This window comes from Hippichthys cyanospilos, chromosome 2 (assembly GCF_059441005.1).
Source record: "Hippichthys cyanospilos isolate Australia breed blue-spotted pipefish chromosome 2, RoL_Hcya_1.0, whole genome shotgun sequence".
Taxonomy (NCBI): domain Eukaryota; kingdom Metazoa; phylum Chordata; class Actinopteri; order Syngnathiformes; family Syngnathidae; genus Hippichthys; species Hippichthys cyanospilos.
In genome coordinates this window covers 27925435-27943027 of record NC_142370.1, presented here as the reverse complement: position 1 = coordinate 27943027, position 17593 = coordinate 27925435, and the positions used below count along the sequence as shown (strand labels likewise).

The following is a 17593-nucleotide window of genomic DNA, read 5'->3' as shown; positions in this document are numbered from 1 at the left end:
GAACATATTAACACAAATGGAAATTTTTAAAAATTAAATTAAAGAAGAAAAAAAACCATCAACAATAGATCTTGAATCCATCGTGTGAACATTATATGGAACTACAAATCCCTCCATCACATTCAAAATCCAATGTGTTTACCACCGCGCCTCCGCGTGGACATTAAGAATAACTGCATGTGGACTTTGTGAAATCGTGTCAAAAGACAAAACACAATTGTCGATTATTTTGTGCTCATCCTGGAAATTCCTGTATGTAAATATGAACATTAAAGATATTCATGGTGAAATTTTCATTTGTGTGATGTTATATTTTTAAGTGGGCGGGAAGATTTCATAAACTGACGATTCCCAACCAACCAACGACAACAACAGCGGAACTGCAGTTTAAAAAAAAAACAACAAAAAAAAACGGAAGTGCATGAACGTGTCTTTTTTCCCCCGCGAAGGTTTGGACCTCTGCGATCCATTCCATATATCTGGATTCGGGATCAGTCCAGTGATTTTGGGTAAAACAATGAATTTGTCAATGCGATGCGATTCAATTTAAAAAATATAAACGTGGCGTCCATCGAATTCAGAACACGTTTGCAAGGATTAGCCTCGCAAAGCTTTTTTTCTCTCTCTCACACACACACACGCACTCAGTTTGCGTTATCGAGCATAATTGGGAAGACATCTGTCAATGCCATTGATGTTTAAGTCACTACAAATTGCCGTGACAAAATAGTTTTCGCGATATTTTGTGTGATCAGATCTGAACTGAACACTGATAGACGGTAAGACGTAAAGAGAAACGCTAACATGTTCCTGACAACTGTTTTTGGAATACGTTTTAGTCACGAGCATAAGAAATTCCTTCGCAACTGTTAAAATTAGACTTCCTGCTATTTTCCAACCTCGGCGGATCAAGACCAATGAAAAAGCTGTGAAAAAGTCTCATATGGTTGAAAGCTAGATTGCATTAAGTATGACGTGCATTGTTTTGCCACCTCCAAAATCCTATTTTAGCCTGCTCATTGTTTGAAAAATATATGCCTTCGTATAGCATGTATTCGAATTACAACCTTTTACAGTATATACTCATTCTAGTTTGAGTATCGGAAAGGAGAACTTGTTCCTAATTTTGATTGCGCAGTATCTTGTTGGCACGTGATGAAGCAAGAGCAATATGTGAGGCAAAACAGTACGGCCTTGCCAAGGAATACACTTTCATTAGAACTCTTCTGCATGCAAGTTTCTAATATATTTTGTTGCATTGCATATTACATTTTCCAAGTGCACACCCAGTCACTTGTCTACTTATTTTGCCCCTTCTTTCCAGAGGCACGTAATCATGAGCAAACGAAAGGCCAAAACTGCTCCAAAGCCAATCGGAGAATGTATATCACAGGTTTGCTGACTTTCCTAGTTTCGACTTCGGTTCCCGGTTTGTAGCAAAAATGATAGACACTCGATGATGTCTGCTACAGCTACAGAAGTGCTTGAGAGAGCGCCTTTGCTATAATCATCTCCCCGGCAGCCTTGAGTCATCGGAAGCACAACAGAAGTAAGTTTAAACTTCCAGTCTGGAGCCTTGAATTGTTCATCTTATCTCCCATGCTGCAATTCTTCTTTTCATTTCAGACACTTGCTAGGGTTGCTCCAGCGAACCGCCATCCAAGGGGAAAGTAACTCTGTGCTCATCATAGGTCCTAGGGGATCAGGGAAAACAGTGGTGAGATCACAAGTACTAGTAACGGGCTTGTTTCTCCTCACCGTGGTGCTGTCACATCCGCTGGTGGTGTTCTTTTGCCTCCAGCTTCTCAAGTGTGTGTTGAGGGAACTGCTGCAGGAAGAGGGAGTGCAAGAAAACCTTCTGCAGGTTCATCTTAATGGTACGTCTCCTGATTTTTCACCAATATACTCTTCCTTGTTGCAGTCCAGTTAAACGCATCTTTGGTTTGTTTGGGCAGGCCTTTTGCAGACTGATGATCGAATTGCCCTGAAAGAAATAACACGACAACTCAATCTGGAAAATGTTGTTGGGGACAAAGTGTTTGTGAGTGTCAGGAAATTTCAGAGAAAAGTGAATGTACTTCAACAATTTAACATTGTTTAGAGTTTGCTTGTTATTTTCTTTCCGGGGATTTGTTTGTAAAAATAATAATGCTTTCCACGGAAGTAAATACGTTGCTCACATTTTTGTAAATATAATATGTTATTAGGATATTGTTTCTTTTCACAGGACAATAGGAAAAAAAAATACTTATGCTACAGTTTAAAGTAGACAGTGTATAACTTGTATAACGGTAAATTTACTACGCCTTAACAGGAGACCTATCATGAAAATCAACTTTATGGGGTCTTTGACCATGCTACAATGTTGGTTTCTTACCCTAAACACCCCAAAGTGGTATTTTCCCTCATTGATGCATTTCAAAGCATTCCTTACTTATTCTGCACTCTCACACCAGTCCCGCCGGAGCAGGTAAAAATGACTTGAGAAAAGCTTATGATAACAGAGGAGTAAATACAGGTCGGCGTTAGGGCTGCAGAAATAATAGAATTTTCATCGCGATCACGATACTGGCTGCCACGATTAATTAAGATGCGATATTCAAGCACTTTCAGTCATCCTACCACCAGGGGCCAAACGCAAGGTTAAGTTTTCATTAAGCTTAAGAAATAGCGAGCAGATCCTGCAAGAAGGGCGGCAGCATTAAGCTTGTTTTTTTGCTTGACACGGTTCGCGAGCTCTGTGCGGCTCTGTTTAAAAAAAAAAAAAAGATCGTTTGAATCTACTAGGATTCTCTACATCTGTTATAGAATTCACGCTCAAGTATAAACCAAGCTGTAGCTTGGTTAGTTGGTTTTGCGGGCGCACTCCAGAGATTTCAGGTTTCAATTCCACCTTAAAAGTCTTAAGATGGCAATGCTTCCCACATATTTGCATGGCAAAAGCTTCTGCTTTTCTCACCCTCTAATACAGGGGTGGGCAATTCCAGACCTCGGATGCCGGTGTCCTGCATGTTTTCCCGTTTTCTCTCTCAAACACACCTGATTCAAATGATTAGGATTTTTTTCAAGCTCCAGCAGAGCTTGTTGATGAGCTAATGGTTTAAATCAGGCGTGTTAGGGAGAGAAAACTGGAAACCATACAGGACACCGGCCCTCGAAGGCTGGAGTTTCCCATCCCTGCCCTAATAGATGCTGCTAGCCGTCAATTAAGACCCATTTTGAAAAATCTGATTGGCAAAAAATTGGAACAAATTCAGTTTGAAATGACCAAAAATGACATTTTGACTGCTAAGTCCATACTTATTTCAAGTGATTCTGCTACCTTTGTACTGTTTTTTTTTTCTTGCAAAAAAACTTTTAAGGCTGCTGTAGGTGTTGTTACAGGTCTGTTGTCGTATATGCTTCGTTGTAAGAAGGCTTCATTTTTTTCATTGGTTTGCACTCTGCAAGTAAGTTAGCTGTGTTGCCCTGTGTGCCAAGTTTTTGCCATAATTATTATTTACTTTATTTATTTTAGTTTATGATTATTATTTTCAAGTATCAAGCCTTGAGCCTTGTTTATATACTGCTTGTTTAAAAAAGTGCAATCAATATATACTGCTTTTTAAAAAAATGCAAAAATTATGAATAAGCGTGATTAATAATCGTGATTTCAACATTGACTAAAATAATCATGATTTCAATATTGACCAAAATAATCGTGATTATTATTTTGGCCATAATCACGCAGCCCTAGCCGACGTTATCCACATCTTTTATTTTCATTTTGGTTCCGGAGTTGAGGTGGAGAGATTTTGCCCCTAGACAGCCAAGTAAACAACAACATTTCATGTATTAGTTACAATGTTTTACTGTGGAAAATGATGCCATTTTTTCTTTGGGAGCACACAGCCAGACATAGTTTCGTGGTCATAAAGGTGTCGTGGCAGCCACACGGTGAGAAGCCCAACCTGCCAACGAGACATTTTACTTTCTGGCTAGAAACGTCAGTACCTTTAAAACACATATTTGATAAGAAATTAAATTGACAATGTGTCAAATGTAATTCACATGCGTATAGTTAATTGTGGAAAGTGTAAACATTTCATGATTTAGGTCTTTTAAAATACAATGTTAGTCTTAACCATTTGTTACAAAATGGAGTAAAACCCTCACGGAAAATGTTCAAATACCCCCTTTGGGACTTTGGTTAAGTGATCCATAGTTTCACTGTTTAAAAAAAAAAGGGGGGGGGGGGGGATCACACATACCTTGTAGGTACAAAACAAGTTCCACTGAAGGCGAGCGAATTGCTGCATACAGTACATGTTGATTGTAATGTGATTGGTTTCAGGGCAGCTTTGCAGAGAATCTGGTCTTCCTGCTGGAAGCGCTGAAGAAAGGTCAGCTTGCAACTAGCAGATGTTACACTAAGTCCATGGTGTTGTTTTCCACGTTGTTGGTTTGATATGAGTGTGTGCGTAGGCGACCGCAGCACCTCACGACCAGTCCTGTTTATCCTGGATGAGTTTGACCTGTTCACTCACCATAAGAACCAAACCCTGCTCTACAACTTGTTGGATGTGTCTCAGTCGGCCCAAGCGCCGGTCGCTGTGGTTGGGCTCACCTGCAGGCTGGTGAGTTGTCCTCCGGTCAAGTTCACACAGTTGTTTTCATTTTCTCTCTCTCTTTTTTTTTTCTTTTCTTTTTTCCCATTGATCTAAAAATCCGGGGCATTCATTGTCTTGGTCTTGGCATTGAATCAGTGCCATTTAGGTCTCCATGAAATGAAGTGTAAAATTCCACAATGAAATTAGTGAAGGTGTTTCTGGCGGTTCCCAGGATGTTCTGGAGTTGCTGGAGAAGCGGGTGAAGTCGCGGTTTTCCCATCGTCAGATCTACCTGCTGAGCAACGTGAGCTTCACTCAGTACCTAGAGCGAGTTGGATCACAGCTCAGCCTGCCCGACGACTTTCCTGACAGAAGGTTTGCTCAGGACTGGAATTGCAGTGTGCAGGTGAGGCAAAAAGATGGCGGCTCCATCAAATGTCACCAAAAATCATGTAACCGTTTGTTGCTCGTTCTCTGTCTCTAGAGTTTTTGTCAAGACAGATCAGTGGAGGAGATTTTACAGAGACATTTTAACTACAGTAAAGACTTCCGCTCTTTAAACATGCTTTTGGTGAGGGAATCCATTTTGTTTCAATGAAATGAAAGAATGGTGACAATTTTTTTTTTTTTTCATTCTAGATGTTGTGTTTAAGTCGGGTGTCTATTTCAAATCCCACCATCAAGCCTGCTGACGTGATGGAAGCCAGCAAACTGTATTACAGCGATGCCAAGTCCAATATGTTTCATGGTAAAAATCTACAATTGAACCGTCATTCATCCTAAGGTTGACAGAGACTGCTGCATATACTGCTTTCCTTCAGGTCTTTCTATCCTGGAGCTGTGTTTGGTCATTGCCATGAAACACCTTAATGACGTCTATGAAGGAGAGCCCTTTAGCTTCCAGATGGTTCACAATGGTATATGTAATTATTTAACTTTTTGATATCCAATGAGCAGAACCGCTTCGTTTTTTTTTTTTTTTATAACTAATTTCCTTTTTCAGAATTTAAGAAATTCCTGCAGAGAAAGTCCAACTCTATGTATAACTACGAGCTGCCTGTTGTCATGAAGGTGGGTGCAAAGCCTTAAGCTTTTTTTTCTTTGAATGCATTGTTATCAGCTGCTTCCTTGCTTCCCGCAGGCCTTTGAGCACCTGCAACAGCTGGAGCTTATCCGTCCTGTTGACGGCTCTTCGGCCAAAACGCAGCGGGAGTACCAGCTGATGAAACTCACTCTGGTCAGCAGTCAGATCATAGAGGACCTGCAGAAGTACCCACAATGCCCCACAGAAATCAAACAGTGGGGCATGTCCGCATTTGCTTAGGATCCATATTTTGACCATGTGAGAGAGGCTGTGCAATTGTATTGTTGTATTTTCTTTCTGAATTAATAAAGCTACTTTTTAATAACATGCTCAAAGATTGTAATTGCTGAATGACCCCATCACCTACTTGGTACTTCACATGAGCTCCCAAAATAAAGACAGACATGTATGGATAGGGTCATGCATGGAGGAAAACATGTACCCCTTCTTAAGCAGGCTGTACTTTTTTTCGTCTCTCCCTCTTGATGTCAAACTGCAAAATCATATATCACCAATCTGGCAACCTTGACTTATATAGGCATTCTACTAAAAATGCGTCTGAAAAAACATGGCCGCGCACTGAAATCTTGCGAGGATGGGCATTTAAGGAGGGTTTATTGATGCTGAGGTGAAGGCACAAATCCCTGCGCAGAGGCCCCCCATAAGGAAGCATTGGGACTAAGAACAAAATAGAAACGCTCTAAGACAAAATAAACATTTAAGAGCTCAGCTAAAAGGCAATACAATAACAGCTACATAATTAAGCCGCTACTCTAGCGAGGGGATCTTTTGATCTTATCAACGCGCGTTCATGGTAACCAACATTCGCCAAGACGTAGTTATAAGTTGCCTTGCAACAAGAGCAAGAAAAAATAAAAAACACATCAACCTCTCAGGGTCAATGATCATACAGGTCCCTGGTGTAAACTCTGCATTGAACTAAACCCCATTTGCAAGCATTCGGGAACGAATGCTTTTTGTTAAATGTATCAAACTCAATGGTCCAAGTCGGGCGGAAATTGACAAAGAGGGGTTAACATGGTTGGGGATCGTTGGCAAACGGCAACCTTGAGTGAACCCTGATGAGATAAAAGCACCCTCCACCTTTGCCGACATCCAACAACATTTGCCCCTCAGGCAACAAATCAGATTAGATAAAATAGACCTGAGTCAAAATAATTGAAGAAATCATTTAAAAAAATGTATCTTGAATCTCTTTTTAAAGGTAGTTGTCTCTGCAGACCTGATGTCCTCTGGCTGGCTATTCCATAGTTGCGTATTATAAGCGTTAAATGCAGCCTCATCCTGTGGTTTGTATCTAACACTAGCAATAATTAAAAGACTCGTACTAAAGAGCCTCACGATCCGCTCGGGTTGATATGATAAATGTAGGTCAGCTAAAAAAAAAAAAAAAACATAGTTCAAGGCTAATAAAAACAACATGGAATGAATTGCGATGCACATGGGAGGCCAATGCGGTGATTTTATAACTAGTGTAATGAGCCGCTTCCTTTTCTCTTCACATGTGCATCAGAAAATTTAAATATTCTTTCTAAGAAAACCAGAGAGCAGTTTACAAGGAAGGAAGGCCCTGCTCTCTGTTTTTTCTAGAAATTATATATATATATATATATATATATATATATATATATATATATATATATATATATATATATATATATATACTCACACACACACACACACAGCTTCAGGCTTATGTTTTTTTTGCATTACAATGTGGAATACTGAATTTTTCGTCTTTAAGGCATTTATCCTGCTTTACGATTAACATCAACAACTATCATGACCTGTGGGTTGATTGTGTTTGTTGTTTTGGCTCCATCCTGAGGCGTTTTTAGGTAATCGCTCTTATTTTCTGTTGGGGTCAAACTAACTTTGCTGCAAAGCATCACGACAATGCTCGTTTGCTATTGGTCGGCGTCTTGACTCCCTTAGATACTGGTCTACTATTGGTCAGTGTGATGACCAACGCACTGCGCGGGGTAACATAGCCGGATGCTCAAAGATTTGATCTCATGCGAGAGTACTTTCAATATCATATTTATTATGCATTTTAGTGCTTAATGCAAACTTGAATTACTTATTCAGGAGTCCCAAAATTGCTAGTGATGTTAAAGAAGAAAGAGAAGTAAGAAGATGATTTATATGGAAACGAAGCAGGAGATAACCAAGAAATACGAACAAAGCTAAGCTAGCCAAGCCTAGGCTACTCTTATGAGGGAATATGGCCATAACCAGCATCACTCAAAGGTAAATAAATCCTTTATATATTTTTTATTTATGATATTAAATTGTATGCATGTATATTATCTATTAGTAGAACTTACTGTACTATTTTGTTACCAATTTTGAATATGTGTATACTGTACAATTTTTATGTTTTCACCAGGGGTTTTACACACACCTACATGTATACATACATACACACACACACACACACACACACACACACACACACACACATATATATATATATATATATATATATGTGTATATATATAACGTACTCATGATACTTAATGCTAATTTTACATTTGATACACAAAATCTCCCCGTTAGATGAATAGCAATTCTGTCCTTTTTAATTCGTAATTTGTAGTTCCGTTATTGTAAAAATTGCTCCAAGAGTGTCTGATTCAGCATACGTGGAACGTGCTATTAGTACTTCTTCTGATTCCATCCGGTTTATTTTATTTATTTATTAGGTTAATTTTCGTCAGGTTCCAAATACCTATGTTTTACTCTGCAAAAAGAGAAGCACTCTCATGTTAATTACAATATAAACTAGCGTGCTCAAGAAAAAAGACAAACATGAAAATTTCACAATCTAGAAACATTTATTTACATCACGTGTATCACTTCAACTGATTAAAAACCTCCACCAGCTCACAAGTCACAGCGCTGATCACGGATCAGTTTAGTCTCTTCCAGGATGAGTCCAAAGTTGCTTGATGGCTTTCATCTCGTGTCACAACATTGAAATGCACACATATTCAATCCTGTACCTATCGATGATGACCAGAAACCCAAAAGAAAAACATCCTGTGTAAGTTTGTAAGGGGAACAGGGAATCTTTTGAGATGCTGCATGTCTGATCAGCGCTGCGTTTCATAGAACCTTGGGAATAGTAGGGTAATCATAAACGTGTAGTGTTTTCGCTTGTTTTTTTTTTTTTTCTTTCTCAAGAAATGTCTGACCTGGCAACCAAATCGTCACAGTCTTGGTAATGAGGTCATTGGAGAGCAATGCTTCCTCTTGAATTCTAAACAACATCAGAGGCAAGCAGGAGGTTGAGGCGAAGGAATGGAACACCAGTAGCGCATGATTTCATGATCACATCAAGGGAGCTCCGCACCCATGTGGGGTACCTCTCAGGTCCCCCGAGGAACACCGCTGTAAGTGCTTCCTGGGATGATTTGCACAAGTACAGCCTCAGCCACAGTGAGCCTCTAGCTTTTAGCTTAGCTAACACAAAGCTCAATTGTGATGGACAGTTGAAACCAAACACAAGAAGTATAAATGAATGTACTGTATAGGAAACACTGATTTTTACACACACTTATAAAGATTCAGCTCAGAGTATATACTTGATTTGATACGTTCTCTTGTCTGTACAGGTTCTCGACTGTTTCAAATATCAGGGCGACAAGACACAAATGATTTACTGATATTCAGAAGCACAGCAAAGTAAGCTGCAGGCCTGGAGGAAGTCAGGATAGAAAATGTAAAGCTTCTCTCTGGGAAAATCCATTCATACACCTTGAAATATTTCTGTTGAACACCTTGAAGCCACGAGTTGAGCACATTTGCAAGATTGTCTCCCATGACCTCATTTGGAATCACCTCAAGTGCGTCAGAAAGACAACCTGCCAATTTCTGTGGTTGGCTCAAATGAGCCAGCCTCAGCCGAGGGAGGTGTATGAATGAACCTGACACTCTTGCAGTTTTTTTTCTTTCTTTTTTTTCCATAAAAGAGCACAATCACAAAACGGTCAGCTGAAAGAAAAGCCCTCTAAAGTATATGGGCCACACCTGATCTGTCCAAGTACACCAAACCAGAACCCTGTCGTCTCAAAACATTCAGCCGCGGTCTTTGTACGGGGACTATGAAGTAAGAAGTGATTTGCATCTTTTTTCCTATTAAAAAAAAATAATAAAACTTCCTGAATTACAAGTAGGGATAGCCCAACCCATTGACCCCAAACAACATGCAGCTGTGCCAACTCTGAGATTTTGAGTTGCACCTGAGCTACGAGCCTCTAACTTCAGGTCTTTAAAAAATAAATACAACACATCAATATGCAAGGGTTAAAATCAAAACTTAGGATGCTACAAGTTATTTCTGTGTGTACTGACAGTCACTCTTGCAGCTCAAGTGTTGAGTCGTTTGCGGCACTGGTTGCATATCACTTGCCGGAACATAGAAAAGCATAGTACTGAATCCCTGAATGGTGTTATGGGACAGTTCCACTGATGCAGTTTGAAGTCACCGAACATAGAGCCACTGAATTACCACTAAACAGTTGAGGTCTTATAAATCGCTTGCAGATCATTTTCCTCTTCAAGGGGAGTTAGAACAGCTGGCGTTATTTGAAATTGTGCACATTTTACGACATTTTAGTTTATTTGCCACATTCTCTACCCCCTGAAATCCCCGTGAGTGAGGTAGTGCACAGCCCGCTTGGGGAAATAAACACTGAGCCAATCGAGGAACAGCAGCAAAGAAAGAAAGAGTAGAGAGAAGTTGCACTGATGCAAAGATCATGCTACAGTAACAAAAGTACATCGATGGCTTTGACTTCCGTCAGGTCTACCGTGTTGCTGAAATGTGTATACATTCTATTCCAGGCTTGGGGTCTACTTGACTCGGAGGTTTTGAGTTAGGTCCGGAAAATAAAACACAGTCCTTATTTGTTAGGCGCATCCAAACTTGCAAACAGTGTCTGCCTTCAAACATTCTCAAACTCATCTGCTGATTTGAAACTGCATCATGTGAAACACACCCAAAGCTTGAGAAGAGACTGCGGTTTTGCCGGCACCAGAGTTTGATGTCCATTGGAATCAATTAAAACGTTTGGAATGAAACAAAAACAACAACAACAAAAAAAAAAAAAGGCCACTGTTGCTCCTACAACAGCGACAGATACATCCGTTTGGCCTGACATCTACAAGAGGAACTATGGTGGAAGAAATGGCACCAGGATGAAAGATACTTTCCCTGTCTCCTCTCGTCTGATGGCGGCACAGACGTGACGTGACGCGTTTGGTTTGGGGCGGCGTGGTGGTAGAAGAAAAGAGGAAACAGCACATGACTGGCAGTTTTTTTTTTTGTTGGTGGGAACCCAACCTGGATTGCTGTTACTCTGATAACTTGATTTGTCTATGAAAGGCGCAGCGCTGAAGTCACAACCAGTGCTGAAGCGAGACCTGGTACAATGCCTCGATCAGCAAGCTCACGCCGTAACCTGAATTGAGCAAAGACCGGCAGCCTTGTGACTTCACTGTCCAGCATTAGTGTCGAGATGAGGTGAGAAGAAGCACAAGAAGTGACGACCTGACAAACTGGTCTGAAAAAGGGCGACGGTGAGGAGGAGGATGGGTAGCATAGATTCCTGAGGCCTATAAACAGAGAGCGAAACCCCTTAATAGTAGTCAAATGAGAACGTGTGCAAACAAAACGAATTTGAACTGGCTCTGCAGAACCGTCCTCAAAACCGCACTTCAAACTTGAAACCTTGAATATAAACAAGGGGCGATTTACTGTGTCAGTCAACACTAGGAAGAAAGATCCAGACGGCGCAAACAATTTTACAACTGAAAAGAAACACTCGACAGGGCTTGAAGAGTTTGCCTGCTCTCTTTAGTTGGGGCAGCGCTAAACCAATCAGCTGTGAGAAAAATAAGATAACCAGCCAACAAAACGGGTATCTAATCAATGAGCGAAGAAGGAAAACTCGCTGATGTGCGGCCATGTCTTCTACCGTGAGTCTGCCGACTACAGTACCCAGGAGCACCAAGGGTTATAGCGTTTCGATGCAATGACGCTCGCGAAAGGGGTGAGTGAAGAGTAACGGTGAACAGTGAGAGGGACTAATCATATGTGTCCATCTGAACTGAGGTATACCTGGTTGAAGGAGGTCTATGGTTTTTATCATCATAATGCTTGAAAAATGGATCACCCCGGACCCGTTCCGCCCGTCCCACCCCTTCCCCTTAAAATAAGATGGATTAACAAGTTGACTGGGTTCATAATACACTATGTACAGCAGCATTACACTAGAAACATTCAAAAGCCGTTGCTTATTGGCAGAATGTTAGTCGATACTTCAAAAACAAACAAAAAAAAAACACACACACAAGAAAACAGCAAAGGTATCAAGAGCCACATGCCCATATTCTTTTTTTTCTTTCTTTTTTAAATGCATTGAGAGTTTGGTGAAATTCTGCAAATCCGCATGGTCTTTTGTCACTGTAGACGATCCGGTTGACTCTCGACGGACTGTCTTTAAAAACATGATCCGACCGTTTGATGAGTCCCGCCGTTTCGGCGCCGTCACTCTCTTTCGCCGCCATAAATAGCCCGAACGCTTGGAAAAGTTCAAATCCTCCGTCTCACACGTCAACATGAGGAGGTGATCGTTTGATGCGATGAGGTGGGCTCATGGTATGTCCTGAGCGCGAGTAGTGGCCGGTACTTTACAAAAACAAAAAGGACGACCAAACCAAAATGAAAAACGAAAAAGCAGTCGACCAACCAGGGTCAACTGCTCATCCACCACATCTGATGCCCCTCCGGTGGCGCGCTGGCTGATCATAAACTGGATTCCTTGGGCGGGAGGTCCACGTTGGTCACCATGGTGACAACGGTGACTATCTCCTCGGGTCCGATGACGGGAGCCTGTCGCTGCATTTGCCCGACGCGTTCCTCTACGCAGCCGGCGGACAGTCGCGCCTCGGCCTCGTGGTCCCAGCAGTCTTCAATCGTTTCGCAGAGCATGGCCAGGCCCTGTGGGAGGTCAGAAGAGCAACATGGTAGTCACAGTGAGGAACAAGCGGCGTCTAACTAGAAGCAGAACTTTCAAACAAACGTATATAACGCGATACGTAAACAAAGCTGCCTTTCCTTTGCTTGATGTGATGTATTCTGTAAACATCACATCGCGCAGTTTGTTGTTCAGAATGTTTTCGATTGCCTTAGCCCGATAAATAACAGCTACATAAATACATGCCAAGAGTCAGTAGTTTTAAAAATAGAGAGAAAAAAAAAAAGGTGCAAACCGCGTGTTTCTGCCAGCAGTCTCGAAGGCAGGGTCGCAGCTTCTTGTGCACAACGACCTCCTGCATGTCCTCCAGAGACGGATGCTGACCTACCTCCTCCTCGAACGGCAGCATGTACTCGTCTACTGGGCCTGGTGGCAGACGATTCCCTGATTAACATCGCCTTTCTTATACCGTCAAACGACCCGGCGCCCGCCAATCAGCTCACCGTCAGCAGCAGTGCATCGTGACGCCAGTTCCCACAGAACAAGGCCAAAGGCGTACATGTCAATGCGCAAAAAGGAGTCGCGCTGGAAGTTAATGGCTCCCTCAAGGACCTCAGGAGCCATGTAACGCCGCGTTCCCACCTTTACGTCAGACGGAAACGCATTTAGGGGGTCAAAGGCAAATGACGCATTACACGAAAAACGTTTCCAAACATACTTGGCCATGTGTGTCCCCTGCAGATTTTCCAGCTTCAAATTTAAGTGCAAGACCAAAGTCAGCGATGCAAGCTGTAAGGTTGTTCTTCAGGAGCACGTTCTTGCTCTTGATGTCCCTGTACCAGAGGTCATGATGACAGTAAGCACCTAACAATAAATTCTACACTTCTTTTCATTTTCAAACGGCAATGGAAAAGGGTGTTTTTTTCTTTTAAATGGCAATAAAAGACAAAAAAAGACCAACATCGAAATAGTTTTAGACTTTAGAAAACATCCAAAATGCTCGGTCCGATAACTTGGGTTCGTTTCCCATTTTGAATGAAAGGCGCGCATTTTGATTTATGTTTTACCAAGAGTGACAGCCAAGCGCTGTGGCAAGGAGAGGGAGTTTGATTGAGCAAAGTAAGGAAATGACTTGCTTTATTTATTTTAAATTTTAAAAAAACAGAAAACTATGACTACAAAACTGAGAACTGTCAACTTGAAATGATATTTATGTACATTGGCACAAAAAAGTATCTGAACCTTTTGGCATTTCTCACATTTCTGCATAAAATCACCAGTGAATGTGTGTCAACTCATCTTTCCCAAGATCACAGGGTCTGCTTCAACTAAAAACACAGATTTTTATATATCTACTTTTCAATCATCCCGCATATGAAAAAAGGTCATTATTTTATTTACCGTATTCATCCCAAGCCCAGTTTCTGGCTCACCAATGGAAAACAACAGAAAAAAAAAAAGAATGGGAATTTCGGTGTCAGGCAAATTATTATCCTCAATTTTACATAAAAAAAGAAACCTACGCATGAATTGGTCTCACTTTGTCATTTTTTTTTGTTTGTTTTTCACTTGTCAATTGAAAATGGAAAGAACAAACAGCACACTGATTCAAAGGTCTGGTTGAAGCACCTGTGAGCGATTGAAGGCTTGTGACCATCTTTGTGTCCAGGGATGTCTTCGTGGAGGTAGGCCAAACCTCGAGCAGCCGTCTGGGTGATGTGGCAGAGCTCATTCCAGGACACCACGTTGGCCTTCAGATAGTCTGTCAGTGAACCCTGTCAGTAGGAGCCGGCTGTCAGTTTTTGTATTCATACTGTTGAATCCACAATGTTATCAGAATTTCAACATGTATTGTTTAACCCAGCAGCACCTTCCATTCGTGCAGCAATTAAACATCTAGTGAGTCATCCTAAGTTAAATGGTTCTACCCAGATAGGCCAACCGCAATACAGGGCAATATATTATACAAATTATCAAATAAAAAAAAAACAGTATTGATGTTCTTTTTTGGTTCAAATGCCACCGAAATAATGAGGTTAGAACATAATAACCGTATCTTTGACTATAAACTGGGACGTGCATCATTTTGTTGTGGTTCTCAAAATAAAAAAAGTTTGTTGCATTGTAACTTTTTCACACAAATGCACCATGCGGTACGTATCAGCTCGATGTAAGTTGGCATAACTGCATTCATCTGGCTTGAATACAAAATGTTCCCACTGCTGCATTAGCCTTTGGCACTAATTCCACTTGTGTGTCCCAACTTTCTGCAATAGAACAAATACAGTCCTTGAGAAACCATTGATTCTCTCTGCCTCAATGCTCTTCGCGCCGTGTGTGTGCAGAGAAATATTTTCCTTAAGTAACAAACTCAATTCCAATGAAGTCGGAATGTTGGGTTAAATAAAAACAGAATACAATGATTTGCAAAGCATTTTCAAATGAATGTATATTTACACTACAAATACACCACTTTTCATATTATGGGCCCCAGATGCAATACCATAATTCCTTGCAATTATACATTGAGGAACATTGTCAATTGACTATTTTCTCATGTACCCGTTCACAGAGAGGTGAACCTTCTTTGAATCTTCGAATCGTCTGTGATTTTGTTTCAGGGAAGCTTCTTTATTTATTTATTTATTTATTTATTTTTTGATACCAAACCCACCTGTTCCCAGTTAGCTTGAATAGTGAGATTTTCCTCACAGATGTTTGATGAGCATTCCTCAACATTTTCAGTCTGTTTTGCTACCTATTCCACCTCTTTTGGAACGTGTCACTAATACATGTACCGTCCCTCCAAATGATAACATCAAGTGAAGCATTTTTGATTAATAGTGTTGTGAAGACCTGAACTAAAGATCGTGAACACTGTTGACCGTGATCATACGGAGCTATTTAGATGGCATTAGCACCACAAAGTCTATACTGTTAAAGGTGCAAGACAAGTTTCCATTTTTGCAAAGTACAGTGTTTGCTGGTGGACGTGGGTTCAACCCTAATGGTTTCGATCTTATCAGAGAGGGACTAATCACAGAGACATAATGCTGCTTTCTGTCACTGTGACGATTCCTTACATAGAAAACATTTCTTCAGAAGCCGTTTCTATTTTGAGGGTAGGCGGAGAAAAACAGCACCCAAACAATTTAGAATTAGTCAGTGTTCCTGAATAAATGTATTGTTGTATTGTATTGTCATAAATGTTGTCATGCCCTATACCATTTTCAAGATTAAATATTTACTATACACGTTGGAGTGACCTGAATATAGGAAATGACTGGATGAAAAGTTATTATTTCTGTGATGCTTTTCTAAGATAAAAATGAACAATAAAAGCTGGTCACTAAAATATGTTCGTTTTCTGTTTACCTAAGTTCTTCACAATAGGCTATATTATGAGATGTTAAACACTGAATGGGCCAGCTATATTGCAACTTCCACAAAATTTGCTCTGACAGTTTATGTTGACATTTCTACACTAGTAACCACTAGAGGGCAAGCATTGTCTGCAGATGTTACACAGGGCCATTACATTGCCATGCTTTTGACATCATACAAAATGTTAATAATTTGTTTTGTTAGAACTTTGATAAGAACGTCTTGTAATAAAATGACCCAAGATACCAGAAATACTAAAGAACAATAAAACAGGTCTGTATGAATTGGCATTTTTTCTTTTCTTTGTAGGTGAGCTGCAACATGTTATATTAGACCCTTGCAGACAGACTTATGCAAGCATAAATCATCTGTCAGGAGTCGTGAACAATCCTGGCTCCAGTTGTGCTAAACCCACTGAAGGCCGACGTACATTTCACCATCTTCAAGGCTGATCTTTAAAACTGCAGGAAGGTGTTGTGTACATCTGAGTTATGAATCTTCTAAAGACCCCTGCCGAGAAAACAATTACAGCGGGTGATTTACGAGCCACTTAGCTGTGATGTACTCCTTTCTAGAGCAACCTTGCCAAAAAGTCCTTCAACACAAATGTTTTCCAAGCAATTTCTATGCTCCGAGTAGAAAGCTGAGTGCACTACTGTACAGTGTGCATCCAAAGATTATAACTATTGGGGGAGCTTAAAGTGCTGAAAAGGCCAACTTGTAAGACTGTCACTAACCATTATTTTAATAGCCGATTAATCAGCAATTATCTTGTTGACCAAGCGCAACTTTTTTTCTTTTTTGCTTGAGATTAGCTCAAGCTCTGATGCCGATTCCAAATAACCTTGTGAGCCCTTAATTACACCGCAAAGACAATATGGAACATTTAAATACAAACACATGACTTAAGAACTTGTGTGTTTTTATTTAACACACAAAAACAAAATATGAAATAAATGACATTAATTAAAATGTTAAAAATAAAAGTGAAAAAAATCATTGAAAGAATGCAAATGCTACTGACAGTATTAGCTTGCTAATCACTAGTGATAACCATGAATATTGAATTTGTATTGTAGAACGTGAACAACTTTGGAGTAGAAAAATAAACAAGAACCTATTTGTAGATGGGTGCCAATCCAATAGTATAACTACAGGTAAACACACAGTATTCCGACCTTTGTCTTAGTTGTGTGGTCAGAAGTCGCAATTCATCAAATGTGTTCGCAAAGGAGCCCACATTAGCAAGCCTAGCTCTCAGGCCTCCACGTTTCCCATAGCTCAGGGATGAGGCAAAGATCGCCGATAAGTGGTTGTAATTGTGCAGTCCAATGTCCAAAAACTCCTGACAAGTGTCTATCAGTGCTAGCTTGCAAACTAAAGAGACGCCGAGCCTCGCGTTATTATATTGCCGGATCAACGCTTTAATCTCACCAAGCATGCCTGATTCTTTTTCCGGGGGAGGGTGAGAATAGTTAAGGAGGGAAAAAAACTTCCCGACGTAAGAAAACATACGTTTTAAAACTTAAAAA

The 17593-nt window shown here is 40.5% G+C and overlaps 2 protein-coding genes and 1 long non-coding RNA gene across 5 annotated transcripts in view; 2 read left to right on the top strand and 1 right to left on the bottom strand.

Moving 5' to 3' along the window:
- The first annotated feature begins 408 nt into the window (after positions 1 to 408).
- Positions 409 to 6002, top strand: orc4 (origin recognition complex, subunit 4). The gene is made up of 14 exons (XM_088407594.1): positions 409 to 509; positions 1325 to 1393; positions 1473 to 1549; positions 1627 to 1717; positions 1802 to 1877; positions 1956 to 2041; positions 4334 to 4382; positions 4465 to 4616; positions 4822 to 4995; positions 5074 to 5160; positions 5229 to 5337; positions 5411 to 5506; positions 5593 to 5660; positions 5731 to 6002. The coding sequence occupies exons 2-14, from the start codon at positions 1337 to 1339 to the stop codon at positions 5911 to 5913; spliced, it is 1305 nt and encodes a 434-aa protein (XP_088263720.1). The 5' UTR covers positions 409 to 509; positions 1325 to 1336; the 3' UTR covers positions 5914 to 6002.
- Positions 6003 to 7675: 1673 nt separating this feature from the next.
- On the top strand, positions 7676 to 16254 carry LOC148428096 (uncharacterized). Its single transcript, XR_015863750.1, has 3 exons — positions 7676 to 7944; positions 13419 to 13533; positions 14347 to 16254. It is a non-coding gene; the product is annotated as an uncharacterized LOC148428096 (long non-coding RNA).
- LOC148428095 (activin receptor type-2A-like) overlaps positions 8513 to 17593 on the bottom strand; it is a 38221-nt gene continuing 29140 nt past the window's right edge. For all 3 annotated transcript variants that reach the window (XM_088402726.1, XM_088402743.1, XM_088402735.1), the window contains 5 exons: positions 14307 to 14452; positions 13396 to 13510; positions 13181 to 13319; positions 12973 to 13103; positions 8513 to 12700 (listed from right to left, as the gene is read on the bottom strand). In XM_088402726.1, the coding sequence (XP_088258852.1) occupies positions 12506 to 12700; positions 12973 to 13103; positions 13181 to 13319; positions 13396 to 13510; positions 14307 to 14452 (726 nt within the window). In that variant the 3' untranslated portion in view covers positions 8513 to 12505. The remainder of the gene's footprint in view (positions 12701 to 12972; positions 13104 to 13180; positions 13320 to 13395; positions 13511 to 14306; positions 14453 to 17593) is intronic.